Source organism: Pan paniscus, chromosome 22 (genome assembly GCF_029289425.2).
Source record: "Pan paniscus chromosome 22, NHGRI_mPanPan1-v2.0_pri, whole genome shotgun sequence".
Taxonomy (NCBI): Eukaryota; Metazoa; Chordata; class Mammalia; order Primates; family Hominidae; genus Pan; species Pan paniscus.
In genome coordinates, this window is record NC_073271.2 from 33,304,714 (window position 1) to 33,315,580 (window position 10,867).

Below are 10,867 nucleotides of genomic sequence, written 5' to 3' on the forward strand. Positions count from 1 at the left end.
AAAAACAAAATTAAAAGAGGACTGTGTGTGAGAGTTGAAAGATATAAGTCCCAGAATGTTGTGGCAGGACAGTGAAATCTTCTGGTTCCTAAAGACGGAGGAGACTGTCTCCCAGCACCTGACTTCCACCCTCCCACTACTGCCAGACCTTTGCCTGGGCTGTTCCTAGCCTGGAGCACTGTCCCCGCTCTGCATCCTGCCTTCCCCTGAAACCCTGTCAGGGGCTGCCCTCTTTTGGCCTCCCACTGTGTCCCTTCTCTCATGTGCATTAGATCTCAGCCTGGCCTTGAATGTCTCTTTCTCACCAGTACCTTGCACAGTAAACATTCAAACTTAGTGTGAATTCATCTGAAAAAAAAAAAATTAAGTGTGGAAAAAGTGTGACCACCCTAAACTGAGTAAAATATTCTGTTGAGATCCAGTTTTTTCTCTCCATTGAATGTGCAGTTTTAGTTAGAATTACACTAAAGGGCACTTATCATTTATCGTTTTTCCAAGTTCTTGTAACCGATATGTATAGAGAAAACGTTGGCTCTCAATAGGATATTTTACTGTTAGTTTGTAATCCTAGCTTATGTTATTTTATCAATACTCAAAAGGATTTTCATATCCTAAATTCTGGGAACTCTTAGTGTGCCAGGAGCTTGAGTAATAAGTGTGCCTAAAAATTATTTGTATCTCATTTCTCCCTCATTCATTCATTCGGTAATTAGTGGTGATAAAGACTGATGTGGGCTGTGCCCCCAAAGTGCACATGGACTTGGGGAAAGGCAGACTTTAAACCCATTGTTACCTGCAGCAGAGTGAGGTTTCTCACGGCGGAATGCTGGAGCGGCGTGAATCAGGGGCCACTAACCTAATCTAGAGGTGTGGCCTCAGCGGGAGATTCCCAGTTGGAAGTCTCCCAGAGACAGAGATCTGCAATAGGAACTTACCAGACAAAGGAGTGAGAGGGGTGTGTTTGGACGGTTAGAGTTCCAGATGGAACACACAGTGCTCCTGGAGCCTAGAGAGACAGAGAGCACACTCCTTTCATACTGTAATAGAAGCCCAGTATGACGCAGGGGCAAAGCCAATGGAGCCTTCTTCTCTAAGCTGTGTTACAGCAGCTTAGACACTTCTAGCTTCATTAGACCAGACAGGATAGGTCTCAAATAAGGGAACAGCAGCAGAACAGGAGTCCCTCCTTCTTCATGGCTTCGCTTTCCATGGTTTCGGTTATCCGCAGTGAACCGCAGTTAGAAAATACTCAATGGAAAATTCCAGAAATACATAATTCCTAAGTTTTAAATTGCGCACTGTTTTGAGTAGCGTGATGAAATCTGTATTCTCACATGGTCACATTGTGACCTCCTCCCTTTGTCCAGTGTTTTCATGCTGTTGCTGCTCCCTGCCCGCGAGCCACTTAGAAGCTGATTTGGTGACCAGATGAACTTCTCGCGTTACCCCAGTGCCTGTGTTCAAGTCACCCCTATTTTACTTCATAATGGCTCCAAATAATGGAGTAATGATGCTGGTCAATCAGATATGCCATAGAGAAGCAATATATTGCTTCCTTTAAGTGAAAAGCTGAAAGTTCTCAACCCAATAAGGAAAGAGAAAAGATCGTATCCTGAGGTTGCTAAGATCTATGGTCAGAACAAATCTACCCATGATATTGTGAAGAAGGAAAAAGAAATTCATGTACAGTATATGTAGGGTTCGGTACTCTTTGCGACCTCAGGCATTCACGTCTCAGAATGTATCCCTGAGGATTACGGGAAGCTACTATGCTTTTTGAAGATGAGCTTGCCACTAATGTGGGGGAATGTTGGGGAGGGGCTTGAGTGATTTCCATTTGTTCGATTATCAGTTTATTGCCATCAGCCTGTCCTGGATGGGGCATGGCAGTGGGGGTGGAGGGAAGAGAACAGATGTGAGAGGTGACTGGGGGTACATTTACAGGCGCCATGCTGCTCAGGAGACCAGGCCCCATGTGTTCACGTGGGAGTTGAGGGTGAGTCTTGGGCTTCCATCCAGGAGTACTAGGGGAAGAGCAGGACTGGGGAGGCTGCCTGAGGCTGGTTTCCAAAACACTGACTTTGAGTTGCCTTGGAATCACCCAAGTGGATTTGCAGATTTGGATCTCGGGAAAATATTCTAGACTGCAAACTTTTAAAAAGATTTGGCCTCAGGCAGCTGCATGGGGAGGAGTGTCAGCACTGCAGGCGTGGACGGAGGCCTGAGAGCTGCCAGGAGAGCTGGCAGGGAAGAGGAGGCGGCCCCCTGGGATGGAGACAGCTCTGGGGAGTGTGGTGGCCATGATGTTCCATCTGTCAGCTACATGGTTTAGCTCAGAAGGGGAGAAGTGTAACCAGGTAGAGGCTGAAGGAGGGCCAGTAGGCAGGCAAAATGGTCTCATCTTACAGAGAAAATAGTGACTTACAGAGATAATTATTTAGAAGTCTGAGCCCTCCTACTCTTGTTCTAATAACTAACAAGTTATTATCAAGAATTCTTTTAAAACGAAAATATTTAATTCATGGTATTCAGGTTTCCTGTGCACGAAGCCTCTGCGCTGCGTTACTGTATTTATTCATCGGCCTTTGCCCTTGGGCGTTTCATCCTTCAAGGGAAGCCCTAAGTGATCCATGGTGTGGTGTGTTCCTCACAGGTTCATCCCGAGTTACTCCCTGAGTCTTCAGGCCACGATGACCAAGGGCTTGTGACTTCTGCAAGCGACGTGACTGGAAACCACGCAGCACTTCACAGGGATCCTAGTGTGTTCTCTGCTGGTGATTCCCCAGGGGAGGCTCCTTCTGCGCTGTTGCCAGGGCCACCCCCTGGTCAGCCTGAAGCCACTCAGCTGACAGGGCCAAAACAGGCTGGCCAGGCAGCTCTGTCAGAACGAAGCCCTGTGGCTGATCGGAAGCAGCCTGTTCCTCCAGGACGTGCTGCGCGTTCAAGCCAGTCTCCAAAAAAGCCGTTCAATAGTATTATTGAGCACCTGTCAGTGGTATTCCCATGTTACAACAGGTATGAACAGAAAATGTCTGTGACTGTGTTCAATACTTTATCGAACTGAGGTTTCCTGATTAGATAAAATCATGGCTAGTTAGGTGTTAACATGAAAAGGGTTGCATAATTGTTTTGCTCAGAAAGACAGTTGCTACATTTCTTTCTTTTTGTAAATATAGAGATAAGTATTTTCAAATAAATTGGTGGGTTTTTTCTTTCTTTTTTTTTTTTTTGAGACAGAGTCTCACTCCGTTGCCTAGGCTGGAGTGCTGTGGCACAGTCTCGGCTCCCTGCAACCTCTCCCTCCCGAGTTCAAGCGATTCTCCTGCCTCAGCCTCCTGAGAAGCTGGGATTATAGGCATGCACGACTAAGCCTGGCTAATTTTTGTATTTTTAGTACAGGTGGGGTTTCACCATGTTGGCCAGGCTGGTCTCAAACTTCTGACCTCAAGTGATTCACCTGCCTTGGCCTCCCAAAGTGCTGGGGTTACAGGCATGAGATGCCACACCCAGCCTCAAATAAATTTTTTAATGTGCATATGTAAATTGAAAACATTGACCACTGGGTAATTAACATTCATCAGAACCCATGACAATTTGCTAAGATTTTGATGAGACCAATAGCACTGTCTAAAACTAGTGTTATAGAATCAATAAATGAACTGCAAAACAATAATTTTGCATCATTGGGGGGACAAAATTATATATAGCAAAGAAGGCAGCAGCAACTTAAACCTTGTTATATAAGACCTCTGATTTGTTAGAGTGTGAGGTTGAAGACTGGATGGAATTCCATAGTGAATGGGGCATGTGGACATGTTAACAAGGGGTCCTTGTGAATGTGGGAAAAAGCTGCCGTTACCTGAGTGAGCAAGAGCTGTAAATAGAGTTGGGATGATGGCAGGCTCTTCAGTAGCGTTTCTGCCTCCACCTCTGGTTTCCGCTGTTCAGGTTGGTACGAGGGGGACAGAGTTGCCTCTTGTCTCAGCTGTGAAAGATGATGAGGTAGAGGCGGTGTCTCTGAAGTGCAGCTCGGATCAAAGGACTCTATGCTCAGGAATGACCTTTGGCATGTGCCCTATTATTTCAGTTTCTGAGACAGTGTTAATTACAGGCTTCAAAATTGAAATTTGTAAACAATGGGGCAGTTAAAATATGATTAGCCAGCAGGCATGGTGGCTCACGCCAGGCCGAGGCAGGTGGATCACCTGAGGTCGGGAGTTCGGGACCAGCCTGACCAACATGGTGAAACCCCATCTCTTCTTAAAAAAAAATGGCAAAACTCACTTGAACCCGAGAGGCAGAGGTTGCAGTGAGCAGGGATCGCACCACTGCCCTCCAGCCTGGGCGACAGAGTGAGACACTGTCTCAAAAAAAAAAAAAAAAAGTTATGCTTTTTAGATAGTTATTGTTGTTACCAGTGGTCTTCAGATTAATTTTATGTGCATTTGTCTTTGTTTCTTTGGGTTGGGCTGTTGGATTAATATTGGCATGTAATCTTTCTTAGCAGTAGAGAACTTTCTGTTGTCATTCATCACTCACTCTCCCTTTCAGCACTGAGCTTGCTGGTTTTATTAAAAAAGTGCGAAGCAAAAACAAGAACTCACTCTCAGGATTGAGTATTGATGAAATTGTCCAAAGAGTGACAGAACACATTCTAGATGAACAGAAAAAGAAAAAGGTATTTTATCTAGATGTTCCAGTTTATCCTTATTTATTTATAAAATATGAGAATTGTTAAAAAAAAAAAAAAAAGCTTCAAACCAAAACCTAGAGAGCAATGTACTAAAGACAGAAGATGGTCAAGTTGTTGGATAACTGGTTGCTTCCCTGTTGTCCCCTCCCCGCCACCCCTGTTATTTTCGCAGCCAAACCCAGGAAAGGACAAGAGGACTTATGAGCCCAGCTCTGCCGCCCCCGTGACCAGGTCCTCCCAGGGCTCACCCTCGGTGGTTGTTGCACCATCACCCAAAACCAAGGGGCAGAAAGCAGAAGATGTCCCTGTGAGGATTGTATGTATAACTGTATAGTTTTGTTTTTTAATGAAAAACGAAGCAAACAAAATTTTTAATCCATGATTTAGCCCCATTCATTTCTAGACCTAATTTATTTGATCCCAACATTAGAAACTGAATTTCAGTGTACTTGAATGTGTCCAGTTAGAGCAATCAGTGAATGGCCGAGGTCATGGTGTCTGCTGTGATACGTTTGGGCCCAGCATGGAGAGAAGCCCCTGCACATGAGTGACAAGGGCTCTGACCATCGTGGGGGATCTGAGCCTTCTCTCTTGCCCTTGTTTTGCTGCAGATGGTCAAGTACATGAACTTTGTACATCCAGTGTGGTATTTTGAACAGTTGGGGAAATCATTTTTGAATAATTTTCTTCTGTGTAACCATGGCTTTGGAATTACACAGATGTGTCAATGTGTCGTGTGGCCACACCCACCCCAAGATAGACCATGATCGCCTGGAGAAGAGGGTTCTGTTTTTGCTTCATGATGGATGTTTGTAGTAACGAAGATATAAAAGCTGACTTACTGAAACTTCACCAGATTGTATGAGGAAGAAAAATATGTGTTCAAACTGGGACCTAATTTGATAACCATAGTTTGTTAAAATTAAAAGTATTAATTTTCAAATTACAAAGTATTACATACAATAGAAAATACAAATAAAAAGGGCATTTTAAAACCTGCCCTGTAATCAGTATTACCACTTTGGTATATATTTTTCTAAACTCTTGAATGCATGGATATGTGAATTAGTCAAAACTGAATACGCTAGTCACACTTTGTATGTTCTCTGAGGGGCTGAATGTTTTGGTTGTTTTCCTTTTTTTTTTTTTTATTGTGGTTGTCCTTTTTTTCTTTTAGTTAGAAATATACTGTGCCCATCTTTTCTAGGAAATAGAAAACGGTCAAGTTAAGTGTATATTTTTTTCAAACTAAACCTGGCTCCGAGCTTTGCACTGGGCATTGGAGAGGCCTTCAATGGCTCTTCCCCGGTCTGGCACTTCCTCTTCTTCCCTGACCCTCGAGTCATGGGCAGCAGTGGAGGGGCATGAACCCTCCTTCTGCAGCATCTGCCCCATCTCCTCCTGGGCCGAGTCATGCCTTGGGAGAGACAGCAAAACCCTGAACAGCAATTCAAGGTCTTCTCAGCCCTCGGGTGATGCCTCCAGTGCCACTCCCTGAACTTGATCCCACTGCCAGGGCTGCCTGCATTCGCCCACTCCCTCAGCAGGGGTTTTTAGAGCATGAGTTTGAGCTAGGTTTTCTGCCAGCTGCTAAAGACCCAGATGGGACTCATTTTGTGCCTTCAAGGCGCTCAGAGTTAAGAGGCAGTGAGCTAGAGTAGAAGTTAATGGTGCAGTGAAGGGTAAGTGCTGTGAGCTGCAGGGAGAACTGTGCCTGGAGTCCCAGGCGACACTCAGGTCTGCTCTCACATCGAAAGCACTGTCTGTGCTCACCAGACTGTGAGCCGCTGAGGCCAGAGCCCTCCATTCATCTCTGCGTCCAGCACCCCACACCAACCCTGCCCATGGATGTTTGCCGGATGAGCCATCCGTTTGTTTTGTTTCGATTTGCACAAGTAATCCATGCTCATAGAAACTAGAAAATAGTAAAGAAAAAGATTAAATCTCCCTTACCCTGAGGCAACCACTGTTAACTGTTTTTCTAGGCATGTATGTATACATGCAGCCCCTTTATTAAAAAGTGAGTTATATATGATACATGTTGTCTTGTTAGCTGCTTTCATTCAGCAGGCTGTTGGGGCCAGCTTTCTATGTCAGGGATTATGGGCTTCCGTCATGATTTTCCTTTTGGCTACACAATAGCCCATTGTGTGGATGTGTTGGAATTTACTACCCTCAACTGTTAGATGATTAGATGTATGATTAATTCACACCATGCCATGTGATTATCCCATACTCTACTTTAGGTATGGTAATCTTCACCTGGGGATCTTCTGGTCACATAAAACAGTTTTTTCTCTGAGGAAATTAGAACTTTAAAAGTATACTTTTCTTTTTGTATTTTTATATTTTTTCTTAAGAAATGCTACTAAAAAATAAGTTGTTTCCTCAGACTGTTTAGCTGTAATTGTGAATAATTTGCCACCCTTTGTGGCAGAAGATGTTTGAAGGCCACTTGAAGGAAGAACTCGTGCCATAAAAACAACTGTAGTTATTCTTTACTATTCAGGTGTGTTTGTTTCCACAGGCACTGGGTGCAAGTTCCTGTGAAATATGCCACGAGGTGTTCAAATCAAAAAACGTGCGTGTGCTCAAATGTGGGCACAAGTATCACAAAGGGGTAAGAGCTCTTTTTGGCCATCCTTACAGCATGCATTGGGACCTTCAAATATTTTCAAAATAAGAAAGGAATTGTTTTCTAGTCATCAGTATTTATTGTGCTTTCAAACTATTTTCTTTGCAAACCTCCCGTGTCAGTGTTCAGTGCCTCCCTGTCCTCACACCAGCTCTGCAGGAAGGGCAGCTCTGGAGACCGTCCTTTCCATCCCTTGTGGGGAGAGGGGAACAGCAGCTCCAGCCACTCGTTAGTGCTGAGATTCAAAGCGGTATTAGTTCCTTCAAAGGTGATTTCTTACACACTTGGCTAAATGGAGAAACAGTGAAACCATTTTTTTGACTTAGTGTAGTATATGAAGTCAGTTTAACATTTTAGAGGAGAAAAACTAAACCTAGCTGAGTCCCTTCTGCCTGACCCGGGGACAGTCCTGCTCGTACCATTCTGGGATCTGTGTGTGAACTATCATGGTGTTCTAGGTACCGTGAGCATTTGTGTGCACCCCTGCTGCTGGGTTAGAACAGATCAGGTCTCTGCCATGGGGATTTGCTAATCCCTTGGAACAGGATAAATACAGCATGCTCACTGAAAGGAATTGAGACCACTTGCCGAGTCTCTGGTGTGGTGTGCCTCCTTGGGTACAGGGTCTTGTGTTTGGGCTAGCTGACTGTCCACAGCCTCTGCAGTGTGGGCAGCAGCAGCAGGAGTGTGGCGTGCAGGCTGGAGGGCTGTTCCAGAGCCAAGGGCCAAGGCCAGGCCAAGGGATGGGCTAAGAATGAGTGATTGGGTCATAGGGCCGAGAATGCCAGACTCTGGAATTTGGCACAGCTGAAGTGGAAGAGCCGAGCCTGGAACTGGGGATCAGGGCAAGACCACCCCCTGAGGCCAGGTTGGAGGCCCAGAGCGCTCAGGATCTGACCCTAAGGTGGGATCGTTTGCGGCTGGGGCTTTGTCCACACTCTGGCCTGAGCGGGTGTTGGTGTCCCTGAGTATTGGGCAGCTCCAGGCCCAAGAGACCAAGGGCAAGTGAGCCACGCCTGCCAAGGAGCCCAGCAGCACAGGGGAGCTAAGCTTCCTCATGGTCCTGAAGGCATCTTCTGATTTTGTTTTCTCCTTTTCAGTGCTTTAAGCAGTGGCTTAAAGGGCAGAGCGCTTGCCCGGCCTGCCAGGGTCGTGATCTCCTGACAGAAGAGTCACCTTCTGGAAGAGGCTGGCCCAGTCAGAATCGGGAGCTGCCTTCCTGCTCCTCTAGGTAGTCACACTTCACTAAAGTGTCATCCACCAGTGTGTTGAATCCGAAGAATGACAATTTTCTACCACTGGTGTAAAAAACAAACATTTGAAGACCCTTGTGCATTGTGTGTCACAAAGCTAAATACATGGAAATCGTTAATATCGTTGATATTAAGTAATTTCCCCACTCTGAGTGAATACTTTGATGATTGCCAACAGTGGCTAATAAAATGACGGCTACCACACTCATGGGTCACTGGGGCTGCGCAGGGCTCTTTGAGGTGGGTGGCTTCTTTTGGGAAAGTACTATGAACGTCTCGAAGCAGTATTCTAGTGATAAGAATTCTTAACATAGCCAAGCGCCCCACGTTTGTTCCCCACGTTTGTTCCCCTTTTGTGTTTGAAAAACCTGTTCTGGTAGCTCCACAAGAGAGATGATACTGACTTTTTAAATTTTTTACAAGAGTCTGTATTCCTGATGTGCCTATATTTTTCCTCAAAGATTCTGCATTTTAAGGATGGGCATAAGCAAACTATATTTTAATAATTTATAGTTAATGTTAAAATATTGGCTGATTTAGACCAAAAGATTCAAATCTCCTCTTTGTGAAATCCCATCTGCATTTGATTTTTTATTATTTTATGTTCCCCTGATAGATTGTTTTAAGTGTTTGCTTTTCATCTTTTATAGATGTAATCTGATTTTCAAAAATCATTAACACTTTTTAATTAGTATCGACTAAGACTTTTTCCCCCTGGAATCGAGGCTGTGTGTCCATCATCCCAGCCCCCGGTTGGAGCCTGCTCTTTGAACTCCGCTGCCCTCCTCAGCAGCTTCTGTCCTCTTCTGTGAGTCAGTCAGCAAGTGCTTGGGATCCGCATCCAGCCGTGCTGAGCACACAACAGGCTGTGTGTGGAAATGGCCACCACCATTCTCCTTCCCCACCCCACCACAAAAAGAGAAGCTGTGTCTTTAGACAACCCTGAGGTATCTGTGTTACAATCGTTTTGTGTTTGATATTTGTGTAAAGTATGCATGCAGTCTTGTACTGTGGCCTAAGAACAAAACTGTAACTGCATTAGAAACCATGAAAAAATTAGATATTGTTTTGTGACTTTTAGACAGTGGTAAGTATAGAACCATGAATTCTGGTCACATTCCATTTCTCTCCAACATGAAGGATCAAAAAATGTTTTTCAATGTGTTCTTTGTTCCACTGGAAACTTAGAGTCATGAGTTTATGAGCTGATTTGGTCACCTTCCTCTGCCTTTGTTCACTGTGAGTTCTGATGTCTTAGTGACTTAGTTCTTAGAAGCTCACGCCTTAGTTTGAAACAGATTCTCCACGGTGGTCCCCAAAACACTGTCTGCATATCCATAAGAATTGAGCGCTATGGGTGTTAACGTGCATGAGGATCAGTTTGCAGCAGCAAGTACAAAAGGAGAAGAGGAACATCCGTTGAATGAGTGTGTTTTGTACATAACTTCAGATACTTGTGAACATGCCTTATATTTGTCCAACAACTGTCAGAATAAAGAACATTCTAAAAGGAGAAGTTCACTGTCACTCTTGTCCATTCTTTCTTAGAGAAGTTTAAAAATGCATTCTTCTGGAAAACTTAGGACATGTATGTAATGCTAACATTTTAAGAGTGCTTTCATCAGGAAAGAACAGCCACGCCATGCTGTGTCTGAGGAGTCTGACCAGGGATCTCAGGGCGTTTTAGGGCCGGGTCAGAACTTTCCTTTGTGCCTGCGTAAGATCGACTATAGGAGTTCACACAGAGATGATAGAGTTTACTTCTTAAGGCTAAATTAAGAGATTTTTCATGTGAATACATATAAGGATGTTGAAGATAAATTGCATTCCTTGGTATATTTTTTGAGGCATTTGTGGATTTATGGGCCACTGAGGCTGTCGATGGGGTTTCCTCTATAGAGGGGCTTCTGGGTATGCTGAGCACTCACAGAGTGAAAGCTCATTTGAAGAAAGCTCATTTTCAAAATCTGTCTTCTGTTTATTCAAGTGTATTCAAAGTATTATCAGTACATATTTTTAGTCTGATGGCATTTAATTTAATTTAAAGCAATGACTATTCCTTAAGAATTTAGGCCGGCCGCGGTGGCTTATGCCTGTAATCCCAGCACTTTGGGAGGCCGAGGCGGGCGGATCACGAGGTCAGGAGATTGAGATCATCCTGGCTAACACAGTGAAACCCCGTCTCTACTAAATACAAAAAACTAGCTGGGCATTGTGGCGTGTGCCTGTAGTCCCAGCTACTTGGGAAGCTGAGGCAGGAGAATGGCGTGAATCCGGGAGGTGGAG

General features: G+C 44.5%; 1 protein-coding gene across 18 annotated transcripts in view; it reads left to right on the top strand.

Annotated features, from left to right (window-relative positions):
• Positions 1–10,097, top strand: part of TTC3 (tetratricopeptide repeat domain 3) — a 129,503-nt gene extending 119,406 nt beyond the window's left edge. For all 18 annotated transcript variants that reach the window (XM_063601381.1, XM_008977658.6, XM_055105235.2 and 15 more), the window contains 5 exons: positions 2,654–3,015; positions 4,552–4,678; positions 4,866–5,009; positions 7,221–7,313; positions 8,429–10,097. In XM_063601381.1, coding sequence (XP_063457451.1) covers positions 2,654–3,015; positions 4,552–4,678; positions 4,866–5,009; positions 7,221–7,313; positions 8,429–8,563 — 861 coding nt within the window. In that variant the 3' untranslated portion in view covers positions 8,564–10,097. The remainder of the gene's footprint in view (positions 1–2,653; positions 3,016–4,551; positions 4,679–4,865; positions 5,010–7,220; positions 7,314–8,428) is intronic.
• The last annotated feature ends 770 nt before the right edge of the window (positions 10,098–10,867 follow it).